General features: G+C 31.1%; 2 protein-coding genes across 8 annotated transcripts; one reads left to right on the top strand and one right to left on the bottom strand.

The window, feature by feature from the left end:
- Window positions 1-198: 198 nt before the first annotated feature.
- On the top strand, window positions 199-7431 carry LOC130449717 (transcription factor Adf-1-like). Of its 5 annotated transcripts, none has more exons than XR_008910486.1 (7): window positions 215-305; window positions 1009-1113; window positions 1174-1308; window positions 1384-1546; window positions 3344-3545; window positions 5678-6867; window positions 6928-7431. XR_008910486.1 is itself a non-coding variant. In XM_056787688.1 (6 exons), exons 2-6 carry the CDS (start codon window positions 1083-1085, stop codon window positions 5840-5842), a joined length of 696 nt encoding a protein of 231 aa, XP_056643666.1. In that variant the 5' UTR covers window positions 199-305; window positions 1009-1082; the 3' UTR covers window positions 5843-6149. The 5 variants fall into 5 exon arrangements, 3 of the variants coding, with proteins under 3 accessions (XP_056643666.1, XP_056643667.1, XP_056643662.1); XR_008910487.1 differs by having other exon boundaries at window positions 222-305; window positions 1061-1113; window positions 6928-7256; XM_056787688.1 differs by lacking the exon at window positions 6928-7431 and having other exon boundaries at window positions 199-305; window positions 5678-6149.
- Window positions 7157-14119, bottom strand: LOC130449715 (F-box only protein 22-like). Of its 3 annotated transcripts, none has more exons than XM_056787681.1 (7): window positions 13840-13984; window positions 13387-13777; window positions 12980-13295; window positions 11541-11769; window positions 10531-10714; window positions 9558-9634; window positions 7157-7843 (listed from the first exon to the last, which is right to left on the bottom strand). In XM_056787681.1, exons 1-7 carry the CDS (start codon window positions 13858-13860, stop codon window positions 7784-7786), a joined length of 1278 nt encoding a protein of 425 aa, XP_056643659.1. In that variant the 5' UTR covers window positions 13861-13984; the 3' UTR covers window positions 7157-7783. The 3 variants fall into 3 exon arrangements, with proteins under 3 accessions (XP_056643659.1, XP_056643660.1, XP_056643661.1); XM_056787682.1 differs by having other exon boundaries at window positions 12980-13289; XM_056787683.1 differs by having other exon boundaries at window positions 7157-9634; window positions 13840-14119.
- Window positions 14120-14171: the final 52 nt, after the last annotated feature.

Genomic DNA, 14171 nt, shown 5'->3' with positions numbered 1-14171 from the left:
TTTTATTTTAAAGTGAGTTTTGTTGTGGATTCTAGTTATTGAATGTGATAAAATGACCATTTTCCTCGGTGATTTTAAAAAATATAAGTTGGGATCTAACGTTTTGAAAATAAGTTATCAATACTATTATGATTATGTATTAATTTGTAAAACGTAACCAGTAATTTATCTATGAATATAATGAAACATTTAAACCATATGCCATATGTCTATTGTAAGACGTAACCTAAAAATATTATAAATTGAAATATTTCTTCACACATTCGCAGTTGAATTGTATGAAATGTATATTATTTAAAATAAATGTAAGTGACACCGTTTTTTATTTCGCACAGATGCTAATTATGTTATATTTAGATAAAAAAATTCCGTGCAAAGTTTTGCAAAACGTAAATAGTAACCATAAGTGTTAATCCGTATTAACTAAATTTTTAACAAAATCCCATATTAAAAGCAAATTTTTCATATTACTTATATTTCTAAAAATTTTACATGTATTTACTTGAACAAAAACTTTCAGATATATAATTTGGATCTTGAACACAATTACTCGATAGTAAAATGCGTTTAATTAGAATTCATACAGGGTAATCCAAAAGTTTAGTCAAAGAATTAGCCGATATTAAAATTTTTTGCGCATATGAATGTGGAACCCTAACAAATCTTTTTAATTGTCCAATTTTTACCTAAAATAAATTTAGATTGTATTTCCGCCGGTACGTGTCATACATTGTCTGTGTATAGGATTTTAAAGGTAGTTAAAAATATATACAGGGTAGTTCTAATGATATGGTTTTTAATCTAGAAAAATATCTGTTTATTGTTCAACATCGTGGTAGGGATCCCGTAATACTGTTTACTGATATATTTCAAGCAGCATTACAATATGAATATGTGTTAATAATTAATACAACAAAACTGAATTACTCATAGCCTTATTACAGTTTGTAATAGTTAATCTACTGTTATTTGTTCAAATATAATTTTGAGTACAATTTTGCTCAATAGGTACACTGGTTTGTGATGTATCTCCAATTTACCAGGCTTCATCTTATTTTAGAGAAAACTAACAATATTTCAAAATGACTGAATCTGATTTGACTTCTGTGTGGGGTAAGATGTATGATTGAGATAATGGTTATAAAATGAATTTGAGTACTGTATCAATTTTAGATGTTGATATTGGACTATTAATTAAGATGGTTAAAAATTTTCCTTATCTTTATAACCAAAATTATGAGGAATTTAAAAATGTAGAATTGAGAGAACGAACATGGGCGAAAATTTCAACAAACCTCAAAATTTCTAGTAAGTTCTCGGATGTAATTAAAATAAAATGATTTTGCAAAATAAAAAACAAAAAAATCAGCATTATTTTTGTAGTCAGTGATTGTCAAAGACTTTGGAAAAATTTAAGAGACAAATATAGTCGAGAGAGAAGGTCACTCAATGGACAAGGAAGTTCCGCATGGGAATTTTATGAATCAATGAAATTTCTCGATGGTTTCGTACGTCGTAGAAGAAGGGCGAAGAAATCTCAAAATAGGTATGATAAACATTAATATGAATAAAAATCACAAAATTGAATATTTTTCTGTTTACACACAAACAAATGTACTTGAATCGAGGACTCCCTAGAACCACCCTAGAACACAATGTTAATGGGGATACGGTCAATATATTATTTAGTAAAATATGAAATTCACAGACGCCTTTAACGAAAATTATTTGAGTGTTAAACCAGTTTGTTGTTTATTTAAATTATTTTACTGTCTTCCAATCACTTTCTAAACAAATATAATCATTTTTGTCTATTTTTCAAATACTAAAATATAATTTTAGAAAGAAATTCTTTGTAATGATCTTTCCAAATATAAATTTTTACTAAAAGCACCTGATAATTCGTATCCAGGCTTTACTTACTTTTTAAAAACTGTACAAATATACTGTAATGTTTTTCTTATTTATACTCTTTCTATTTGTGGGGTGAATTTATAAATATACTTTACATTACACTTAACTAACTTTAAATAATTACCTTATCATTAACACTTAATCAATTTTATTTAAATTCTTGGGTTATTTTCTTATTCGTTGAATTGACTATGACTGATAATGATGATTTCTTTTATCTTTTATTCAAATAATTGAAAAGTAAAAAAGCAATGAGAAGTTTATACAACTGAAGAAGAAAAGGCAATGAGCTTAGAACAAGTTCAAAGTTATGAATACCTTGGGGCGGTATCAAGGACGACGGTGACGAGGGAGGAAATCTGGAAGAGAGGATGACGAGGGTAAGTCAACAATTTGGAGCCTTGAACGCTATAATAAGACCAACAGTGAGCTTAACGAAGCACAAGACGAGAAGTTAGATGTATGGGACAGAAAAATACTTAGAAGGATAGTAGGAGGTAGAAATATGGCTGAGAATAACAAATAATGAAATAAGGAAGTTATTTGGAGAAGTAGAGCTGAGCAAGATCCAAAAGAATAGAGTGACTAGGTCACATACAGAGAATGCCAGATTTTAGAGCAATAAAAAAATGATTGACATAGAACAAGAAAAAAGGAAGAACAAGGAAAAGACTATACGCAGAGGTGATGGAGGACCTAAAAGGGAGAGGAATTCAGGACTGGAAAACGGAAGCAAAAATAGGAAAGAGTGGAAGGGAATCACTTCCATGCTTTGGACCTAAAAGGCCTGCGTGAAGCACTGAATATGATGACACTAAAAATGGTTTTGTAATTTTGTACCAAATGCAGTGCTTCTATCAAAAAATTTCCCAATCCAGTGCTGGTTACCACTTGAGTAAGACAATCACGTTCACTACCACGATCTTTCCCGTTCCACTTAGTCCAAAACGTTTATAAGCGCAAACCCAAGTGAAATTGTTGTAGGCTTGAAGGCGTTTTGAGATAAATAGTAATGAATGGCTAAACAGAAAAAATAAAACGAAAGCTTTAAGAGGTTATGTTACCATTTGTAAGTCATTGAATTAGTAAAAAAAGTAATTGAAATATCCCATACTGAGTTTTGAAATTCTTTCAACGCTCAGATCAATCCACCTCTTGACAAGAGTCTTCATTATAGTGTTAGCAAATTCTTGGCTCGTAACTCATGGATCAAGGATGTTTATGACATTCATTGGGAAGCGTCACATAAAAATGTATGAGTGGTGTATTTAGGGAGTCTTTGATCTATGGAATGAATTAATTTTTCGTGAATATATCCAGGTATTGAATCATTAGGTTAGTTTTTGATCAATTTATAGAATAAAAAGCTGTTTATTTTTCTTTATCACCCACTTCTTATAGATATTAGTGATGGTTTCATATATTTTAGAAATTTGATTAACAATTCAAGTACCAAGAATGAGATTAAAAAGGAAGATAATAATTCAGCTACCGAGATTCAAGTATGGGACGAAGAGACTGTCGATTCGAGCATTTCCCCAGAAAATTTACAATTTTTAGAGGATGAAAATTATGATAACGGAGAGGCGGAAATTACGTTAGATCTGATTGATAATTTACCAGTGAAAGAGGTTGGTCATATTAATAACGAACATGCCACCACTACACCAACAATTAAACCGAAGCATTGAGCCACTTTCTTAGGTAGCAGTGACGGATTTATGCTTGATGCCGGTTTATCGCGCAGCCCTTAATTTTGGAATGAATGTATTCCGTCTATTTTGACCCTTAGGTACTTGCACGTAAATAACGAGTGATTTTTTTGCTAGTACATTTTTGGCAACACTGTTTTTGACAGATCACGCGTGAATCATGTCTTGTGTCAATGTCAAACTTGTTCAGTTTGATCAATAATTTAACCATGAATTGACTTACGAACGAACAATGCTTGCGAATTATTGAATTTTACTATCAAAATTCATGCTCGGTTAAGAGAGAACATCGCGCAGTTTACACTATTGGACATTAAATCACTAAAACGCAAACGTACAGTGAAGAGCGAAGAAAATATTGCGGCAATTGATCGTGAAATGTCGATTGGCAGCAATTGGGCCTCTGTTACTCCACTACGTGGAAAATTTTGTGAAAGGATTTGGGTGTAAAACCTTATAAGATACGGCTGGTGCAAGAATTGAAGCTACACGATCTCCCACAACGTCTAACATTTGGTGAATGGGCGCTGGCAAAGTTGGAGGAAGATCCACTTTTTTATCGAAAAATTGTGTTCAGCGACGAAGCCCATTTCTGGTTGAATGGATACGTCAACATGCAAAATTGCCGCATCTGGAGTGAAGACCAGCCAGAAGCATTGCAAGAGCTACCAATGCATCACTAAAAAGTCAGTAGTTGGTGTGGATTATGGGCCGGTGGCATCATCGGGTCGTACTTCTTCAAAAGCGATGATTGTAGAAAGATTACTGTGAATGGCGAGCGCTACCGTGTGATTATTGACATTTTTTGCCCAAAATGAAGAAATTGGACGTGCCTAACATGTGGTTTCAACAAAATGGTGCCACATACCACATGGTACGTGAAACAATCGCCAAATTGACAGCCACCTTCGGTGAACAGTTCATCTTACGTTGGGGGCCTGTCAATTTGCCGCCTAGATCGTGTGATTTGACGCATTTGGACTATTTCTTATGGGACCATGTTAAGGCTAATGTCTACAGGGATAAACCAGCAACGATTGACGCACTGGAAGCCAATATTGAAGCATTTATTCTTGAATACTAGCCGATATGTTGGAGAAATTTCACCAAAATTGGACCTTGCACATGGGTTATCTATAGCGGAGCCGAGGCCACCATTTGCATGAAATCATCTTCAAACAGTAAAATATATTGGTCGTTCTTTCGTCTCCAATAAACATTTCATCAATTTTTTTGAGGGTTTTTTCAAAGTCAAATCCTATACCTCTTATAAAATCACTGATTTTATCAGGTTTTTACTGAAAATTTACGTAAAGCAATATCAAAAGTTTGGTAAACATCTCGAGTACTACGTGAAAGTAGTACATATTTTCTGAAGAATCTTTGAATGATTACATTTATTTCCTAATGTCTTTTCTAAATCGCGAGGATTCTTGTCGATAAGTTTATTGGCAATATTTTTCATTTGATTGGAATTTTAAGTAAATTATCGAGAAATTAAAAGTTTGGTATAGCTTTTCATATACTTTTGCGCGGCCAATTTCACACTCAGACTATCTAAAATAGAGTACTAAACATTCATGCGGAAATTTTCTTTCTTTCATTCACTTGTGACTCATCGGACTGAATTTTTCTACTTGTTTTGCGACGAGTATCATAACGATAATAATCTTGGAGTTCAGACAGTGTTTCAGCTTTTTCTTCATATTCAGAAAATTATCTCTCCCTCATGTCCTGAAGGATTAGAACCAGAGAACTGTAGATCTGCACAACGGATAATGAATCATCATGTCAAGCAGACCAACGACTTTTAAATTTGTACGCTACACCAAGATGCCCCAACGATGGGTGGATACAGTTAGAAAATTTTTTACGAAAATTAATCTGAATTGATTTCACTTTTTTCTACAACTGAAATTTTGCCGTCCTAGACCCGGGCTTGAGCGTGAATCCATCACTGCTAGATAGTATCACCAATAAGTGTTGGAATATCGGTAGTGAACAATATGTACAAAAAAGGACACTCGATATTAACTATTAACTCATTTCAGGTTAACGAACAAGAGAATTCGGTTAATATTGTAAGATATCGAACATCCGAAGAGGCTTTTGGTGCTTACGTGGCCTCTAGACTTTTAGATTTTCCTTTAGATGATCGACAAGCGAAGAAAGTCAAAATATTCAAAGTTTTGGAAGATCTAGATCATATTTTGTAGCTCTGCTTATTATTTTATATATATGTATATGTTTTGTTATAGAACTCGCACGTAAATTTTGTATAAATGTTAAAAAAAATTTTTTTTCATTTGCCCTCGCTCTACAGAGAAAAAGTTTTTCTATATCAGAGCCATTCTAAAAATAATCATACCCCACACTCTTTTTTTCTTCTTCATAGAGTACTAAACCGAAACATTTTGATTAATAAAATAACTACATTACATGATATCATCTCACTTGTCTATTTGTTAACGCACTACGAGGGTTGCCTGAAAAGTTAACCTAACTCAACAAACTATATTTGTTTTCATAATCATTTTGATTCCTCAACGTAGTCTTACTCCAATCTTCTTAATCTTTCCAAATATGTGATAAGTTTATTCGATTTGCAGCATTTTTTATTGTTGAATGCTCTAGTGCAGTTTTTACCAAACCATGGATTGTTGTCTGCAAACACCTTGGGTTGAAGTACTATACCTGCCAGGATTACTTCCTAAATCGCGTTTGAATACACTGAAAGGTCATTGGAATTGAAGCAAACATCATTACAAAGAAATATAAAGACAAAATCCTTTAGATGCCTCCATTTGGCCGATCTATATTGCCAAGCGGATCCTAACTTTGAATGTTTTTTTACACTTTTCTGTAATTAGTTTGTGATCTGATGATTCTAGTGGTACAAGTACAGTCGCATTGTACAGACAAGGGTCTGTTGGTAGAAACAGGTCTAAGAGGCTACCAAAGTCACCATCTCAATCGGGGATGCTAGTTGGTTCTTTGATAAGTTGAGTTAGTACGTGACTATTGATAAAATCTTCAGTTTCCCGCCCCTCATTCAGCTGATGTGATGAACATGAAAGTCACCAGCGATAACAATATCTGCGTTTGGATGGTTTGACTGCAGATAATCGATTTGTCCGGCGAGGTCTGCGTATATCTGCCTAGGAAGACTTTTGTACTTTGAGTGGTTGTTTTAAACCACAATATCAAATTCTAAAAGATCAAGATACTTTCGATATAAAAGGTGAACCTTAGATGTTGATGTATAGCGTTTATATTCATGTCAAGATCTCGTTTATTGCAGAAATATACTCTTTAGATATTTTGGTCTGATAAATCCTCCAGACCAGCCTCCACCCGGATATCCGAACGGGATATTTTAGTCTAGAAGGTGCCATCATGTTTCTTTTCGCACCCTGGAAACCGGATACATCGGCACATCGACGAAACTTGGAACCCTTAGGGCCAATTCACGTCACCTAGATCCGATGCGGTGGTATTTCACCTGTTTGGGTACAATATAAAATAAAACATTAAAGTCAACAAGCTTTATTGTAAAATGTAAAAATATTTAATACTTACATAATACTATACATGATTATAAAAAAAGAAAATACAAAAAAATACTTGAAATTACTACAAAATTTGTTTCAATATTTCTGTCGTTCAAAACAAATTGTTGCTTTTGTCACTGTCTTACTCGGTAGGGAAAAGGGTCGCACAATCAACTGCTTTCATTTCATCATAAAAAGTGAATTATGTAAGATTTGTAATGGTGTTACAACATTCAATAAATTTCAAGAAAATTTTATTTCAATTTATGTTCAAACTGTCCCACTGTACGGTTGACAATGCTTGAAGCGCATATTCGGTTATTGTAAATTTTGCAAATTGAGATACAGTCGAATAAAAATAATTGGTAAGTACATAAATAACTACAAATGTCTATAGTTTACTGTGCATACAGCAATGGAAGTTAATTTGACACTATTTCCTAAAATAGGTCAAATGTGCTCCCTTTTTCCTATTTAAACCCATCGGATTTTGAATTATAAATTTTACTTTTGATTATATCAAGACAGAAATATGAAAATACTTTATATAAATACACAATTTTACATTATTTCATTTTTAAACCCAATATGTATCCATGGATAGTTCTACGAAATGTCTTTTAGAGCTATAGCCCAGGGCCCTGTAGATAGAAAAGCCCACAGCCTCTATAATAAATAATAGTCGTGAAAGTGAAGAAAAAATAAGAGGAAAAAATCAATAACCAACTTGAAAATAACAGTGATGTAAACAAGGATTAATACATAAAGGAATCCAATTTTACAGTCTACTTTTAAGTTTTATTACTTAATGTTAATTTTTTTTTGGAAATATTTTCATTTTTGGTTGTGATATTTTCTATTAACTGTGGAGCAGTTATAGAGTAGACCAATACCTTCAGTTAACTGTATTAATTTTCTAACTCTATTCCTTTTATTTTAAATAAATAATTATACAGGATTCGATAGTGATGACTGAATATATCCTGCTCAGTTATTAAATGTAAACTTCACTTATTTTAACAGGAGCTTCGCTCAATTATGTTAAATATATGTTTATAGATACAACCAGTGGAATAGAACAGGCCCAAGCGATTAGTTTCTAAATTATGTGCCAAGAAAATAGTTCATACTCTATGAATTACTCTCTCAACCGCAATATTCTTCAGATTTAGCCTCGAGTGACTATTTTTGTTTCCTAATCTGAAGAAATATTTACGGGTGCCAATGTGAATTCACCAGGTATAACAATAAAACACGTACCCATTGATCTTATTATTAGCTTCTAGACTGTTAGTGAATCAAGCAAAAACACATACAGATAGCCTTTAAACAAGTAATAATGAGCTGTTCTAAGACACTGTCTTGTATTGGTAATAATATATAGTCACTGATGTGGGTACTGGACACTTTGACGTGAAAGAAAAAATGGACCTTAGATCTCCAAGTAAACTCTAAACAATCTAAGAAGAGGTTATCCTATCAACTTAACCTAACTTTTTTAAAGACTTCATCTTTTTTTCAAGTATTTCAAGTAGAGGATAAAAATAAAAATTCTATCCTAAATGAGAAGAATGGTATATGAAATCCATCACAGAGGAAAAGGAATCTCAATCTTCACAGAAATAGTCAATAACATAATTGATTCCAATGGTGAAATAATACTACGAAGAACATTTATTTAGATAATTTTTACATCTGAGTTTTTAGTTCGGATTGAAAAACTTGTATGCAGTCAAAAGAGACTGTAGAAAATTTATACAATTTTCATATTGAACTCACTGTTTACTACTACCATTAAATCAAGGTAAATTTTACATTTGGTCTCTGAAGACGATAACTTGGTTATCGAAACCCTCATCAAAGTGATGGTGTTGCGGTAGAAGTGAACTGTGAATATCACAAAAGGTTCAAAAATATCCAAAAATGATTTTTCATCAAAAAATAATTGTTTCATTGACCGGATTTGAAATTAATATTTTTCACTGAAGACTCAATAGTTAAAATATTTACAATCATTAATAAAACACCCTATATCAATCTGATTAGTTCCAAAATACTTTTTCCATGGTTACAAAAGACAAATATTTCATCAAGTTAATTTTTTTGAAGAAAAACTTTTCAATATTAAACATATTTATAAACAAATGTACTAATAAACATCGATATTAACATCTATTAATTTTTTGGACATAGAACTAACAGATACTTTCCAATTCTACCCGAAAAAAAATTTTTTGAGCATTGTATATTAATCTACCGGGGTTAGCAAAAAATAGCCTTCATACATTAGATTTGACATTTAAAAACAAACCAACACCTTTTTTACATTATTAATAAGTTAAATGACAGTTTATGACAATACACTACCCCAAGTAATTACCACGAATACTGTCGACCATTGATGACTGACTTTTGGATATTTGTGTTTCGCCTTCTTTGCAGAACTTTCTTCTAAATCTGCAAAACCACAAACAATATAAACAGAGTGTACCAAATTAAATTTGGAAACAAAAAATATTTTTTAATTTCTCTAGTTTAAAAACCATCACTAAATGGAATGGCGTGAGTATTTAATACTAACAATACAATACTATACTAACAATACAATACTATACTAACAATACAAACAATATAAACAGAGTGTCCTAAATTAAATTTGAACTCTGTAACAAAAAATGAAACAGGTATGTATTCAAAGTAAATGAACATCCATAAGTTGTACAACCTAAAAACTGAATCTGATATCCTTCAAGTGGAAATTTATGCAAACAGTTGTCACACAGTTAGGGGAGGGTGATGAATCGAGCAGAAACACAACAATCTATAAAAGTAGCCCAACCTAAAAGAAAATGATATATAGTGAACTATTTGAATTTATTGATACTATAAAAAACGAAATTGTTCAGCAAGTACCTAATAATATACCTTCTCTTCTACTCGCTGTTGAATTGAAATTGAAAATGGCAAAAAACAATTGAAAAAATGAATACAAAGTAGACCAGAACCCTCCAACACCTGAAAAGGTATTGACAATAAGGAAAAAGAAGAAGATTGATTTATCATCTAAACACATAAATTTCTTTGTCAATATTAATAAAAATATAAAATTATTGAGCAATTATTCAATAATATACCTTCTCTTTTACATTATTTTGGGTTAAAAGAGGGAAAACTATAGAAAAATTGAAAATAACAAAAGAGAGTTGGAAAATGGAAACAATAAGAACCCTAATCCTACAACTAAAAAGGTATTAGAAAAAGAGGAAAAGAAGATTATCCAAATAGAAATTGTTTTGTTGATTATAATGAAAATATAAAATTATTCAGCAATTATTTCAAAATAAACGATGTACCTTCTCTTTTACTGGTTGTTAGGATACAATTCCAACCAATTTCACCATCAGCGTGAAAGCCAAAAATTGGTATCCCCGGAAATATTTTACTGAACAGAAGCGGTTCTTCATCAGCATCAATTTTCGCAGAACAACATATCCGAAGTGCTACAGTGTTAGTCCTTAATAATATTTGTTGTTTGAACTAAAAAAATAAACAACACCAACTGTGAGACAAGGCATTATGTTCACCAAAATAAAATATAAATATATATAATGACATATCACTGGTGTTAAAACAAAACATAAGCTAAATAAATACAATCGGGCAAAAAAATCTAGTTGATTCACTCGCTGGCGGTCAAAAAAAATTTCTTCTATGTATCGATTCACCGTTAATCCCCCTGCTCCACCGCCAGTTTCAATAAAAATCAGATCGGTTTTTGCTCCCATTGAAAAGCCCATCCAAACCATCCAGGAGCCATTGCGAAAGAATTATGCTAACATTTTTTACAAATCATTTTAAAAAGATTTTCCTTCAGGTTACAATGCAAAAAATGACTCCAAAATTCATTTGACAAACAAACTTTCTAATTCTATTGGTCACTCAATGAACCTTAATTATTAAAAGTAAGAGTTGGTAGTAAATTAACCTACTTTTCAAAAAATTTTGAATCATTTTGCAATAAGAAAAAATATAAATCACAATATGTAAATGGATGAATTGAAGTTCCAGGAAAAATATTATAAACCCAAGAAAAAAAATGGAATTTCAGCACACAGAACCCAATTCCAATTTTTCAGATTTCAGATTTTTTAAATTCAAGGTTTTCCAGGATGCATAGGAATCTTTCAGATATACATTGAAAGAAAATCATAACCCCATTTTTGGGGTAATTTGGTTAGAATTCCTATGAATATTAAGAGGTAAATGTATTTGGAATGTGCTTTTCTCATTCAAAAATATAATTCTGGCATTAGAGAGACTAATATTTTAAAAGTTGAAAAATTTCACCATATAAAACTACTACCTTCATAATTTCCTCTGTAAATTCATCTTTGGACAAATCATCTCCGAATATAACATAAGAAAAAGCATTAAACTCTGCTTGAACGTCTCTTTCTTTTAAAAAAACTATGGAAAATATATCGTTACAAGAATATATACGTTTCGTAGCATATGTTGGAGGTTGAATTTGTCGAAAGGTTTTTGTTCCTCTAATTATCCCTCCCCCTACAGCCACTGTAGAAGCTTCATTCCTAAAATACAAAATTATTGAAGATTCTACCTCATTGAACATACTATTTTATCAATTTTAATACAAATACCTAGAAAATTGTAATCCTGACACGTTGGACTTTGTGAATAATTAACATGCCGAAGGTTATTGGTTATCTTGTTTATACTTGCATATTCAGGGAAAGCTCGAAAGGACACAACAAAAATGAAGAACATGATGAGGGTAGCAGAGATGGAAACTATTAAAGAAGTGAACCTAACAGATCAAATAAGAAGTAAAACTATAATGGATGATCTGAAAATTTAGGAATGACAAGACCACGTTGGCAGAATGATGAAAGATTGATGGGCTAAATGGACAAATAATGAAAAAACAACTTCAAGTAGACCTCCCAAGAGATAGCACGAAAGCTGAGCATCTACATCTCAAAGGCTGAATAGATTATATGATTTCAACGAATTTTTTTAAAACATTGTTTTTACAGCCGGTTCACAAAAAATACTAACAGGATTTAAAAAATGATAACTTATATTAGTTTTAGTGCATTAAATGTTGATAAATTTTTTACAAAAAATTGAATGAGGTTTTTATGATTTTTACATCGTGTATACAAACTAAAGAACAGTATTTATATAAAAACGTGGAGAACTCAACAAAATTGAGGATGAAATGAATGAAAAGTCCGTATTAACAGAATAAAAGCACCTTGCTCAGATATAAGAATTACTAGTGGATTTAGTTAAAAAGAAAGGAAAGTTTGATGAAAATATGGCCAAAGAAAATACATAAAAAGAAGATATATCCATTCCAGCTTAATATGTTTGATTTCCATGTAAAATCATGGGAATTTCCAAAGAATTTGTGGTAAATGAAGATAAATTGTTTCCACTAAACTCTATAATTTCTAAACCTATTATTTACTACGATTGAGGTAGATATAAATCAGCAACCTATAGAAGATTTCAAGGAATAGACAGTGTAATTGTGAGAGTTCATGTATTTTTAGGAAATAGTATATTTAATATGAATATCTTCATCAGTTTATCAGCTTTCAATGACTCTAATTAATTTTAGACTCTAATAAATGTTGATGAATGATATTACTCACTCTGGTGTGTAATTGTGAGAGTTCATGTATTTTTAGTAAATAGTGTGTTTAATATGAATATCTTTATCAGTTCATCAGCTTCCAAGGACTCTAATAAATATTGATGAATGATATTACTCACTCTGGTATAAGCAGCTTCAATAAATTATATATCGACTTCTTCTGATCTGTTGTAGAAAACATCAATAAACATTTGATTTCTTCGTTTGAGTTAATGTATGCTTCAGTGATATTTTGTAAATTTTCTTTCTTGACTGGATTACAGTGAAACATTGTCATCCTAATATTTGGTATATTAGGAAAAAATAATCCGTCAAAATATGAAGCTTGACATAGATTTTTACCCTTAATATTGAATAGTGATATAACTTTTGGGCAAGATATTACACAGTAATTAGTTTTATATGGAACCAATTCGTCTTCGAAATATTCTGGAACTAACAATTTATTCAACTAGATATTAAAGTAATTAGGTGGGAAAAAGATACTTTATTATTATTTATATATATATTATTGGATTCTTATTACCTGATTTTCTAGATAATTCCCCCCATAATGAATGTATGCATATAAACTTATTTAGTTTGATTCTCCTAAAATCATAAAAAATTATTCCAAATCCTACATTATTATAATTAAGGTTGTAACTGTATTCAAAAATATTCGATTTTTCCGATTTATAACAAGTGAACCAGCTGGATTGTACTCTCTTTATTAACATATTTTCCGCCACATCTTTCCACGTCTTATTCACTTTGCTACATGTTCGTAAATCATTGCAATCTAGATAATCAAATATTATATGTAATAAGGGATAAACAGACTCTAATGCATCGGAAAAATTGAAATTTTCACTTGGTGTTATGTTAGGAACTGGAACCAATCTTTTAATACTCTTGATGCAAAAGCTTTTTTCTCCCTAAAAACGAATACAGTGATTCTCTGTGGATAAATAGTAATAATTTGCATTTCTGCACTCACATGTTTTAATGAATCATTCATTTTGATGGTTTAGTAAAGCTATTAACATACTTTTTAAAAGCTACACGTACCATATTTACATTTAAACATATTTTTAAATATACTTTGTTTTTAGTTATTATAGGTTGTTTTGATCTTCTCTTTTAATAATTTAGTAGATCTTATTTTATAAGCTATTATAAATGAAAAAACAGATGAGATATATTACTTATTATCATGTAGTGATTAATAAATATTTAGATGTCATTAGTATTTTGATCATTCATATTCAATGATCTATAAATTTTATTACAATAACTGGATGTAATAAAATGATGTGGGGTAATCGCTTC

This window comes from Diorhabda sublineata, chromosome 10 (assembly GCF_026230105.1).
Source record: "Diorhabda sublineata isolate icDioSubl1.1 chromosome 10, icDioSubl1.1, whole genome shotgun sequence".
NCBI classification, from domain to species: Eukaryota; Metazoa; Arthropoda; class Insecta; order Coleoptera; family Chrysomelidae; genus Diorhabda; species Diorhabda sublineata.
The sequence above is the reverse complement of the archived record's forward strand: the minus strand, read 5'-3'. Positions and strand labels throughout refer to the sequence as shown.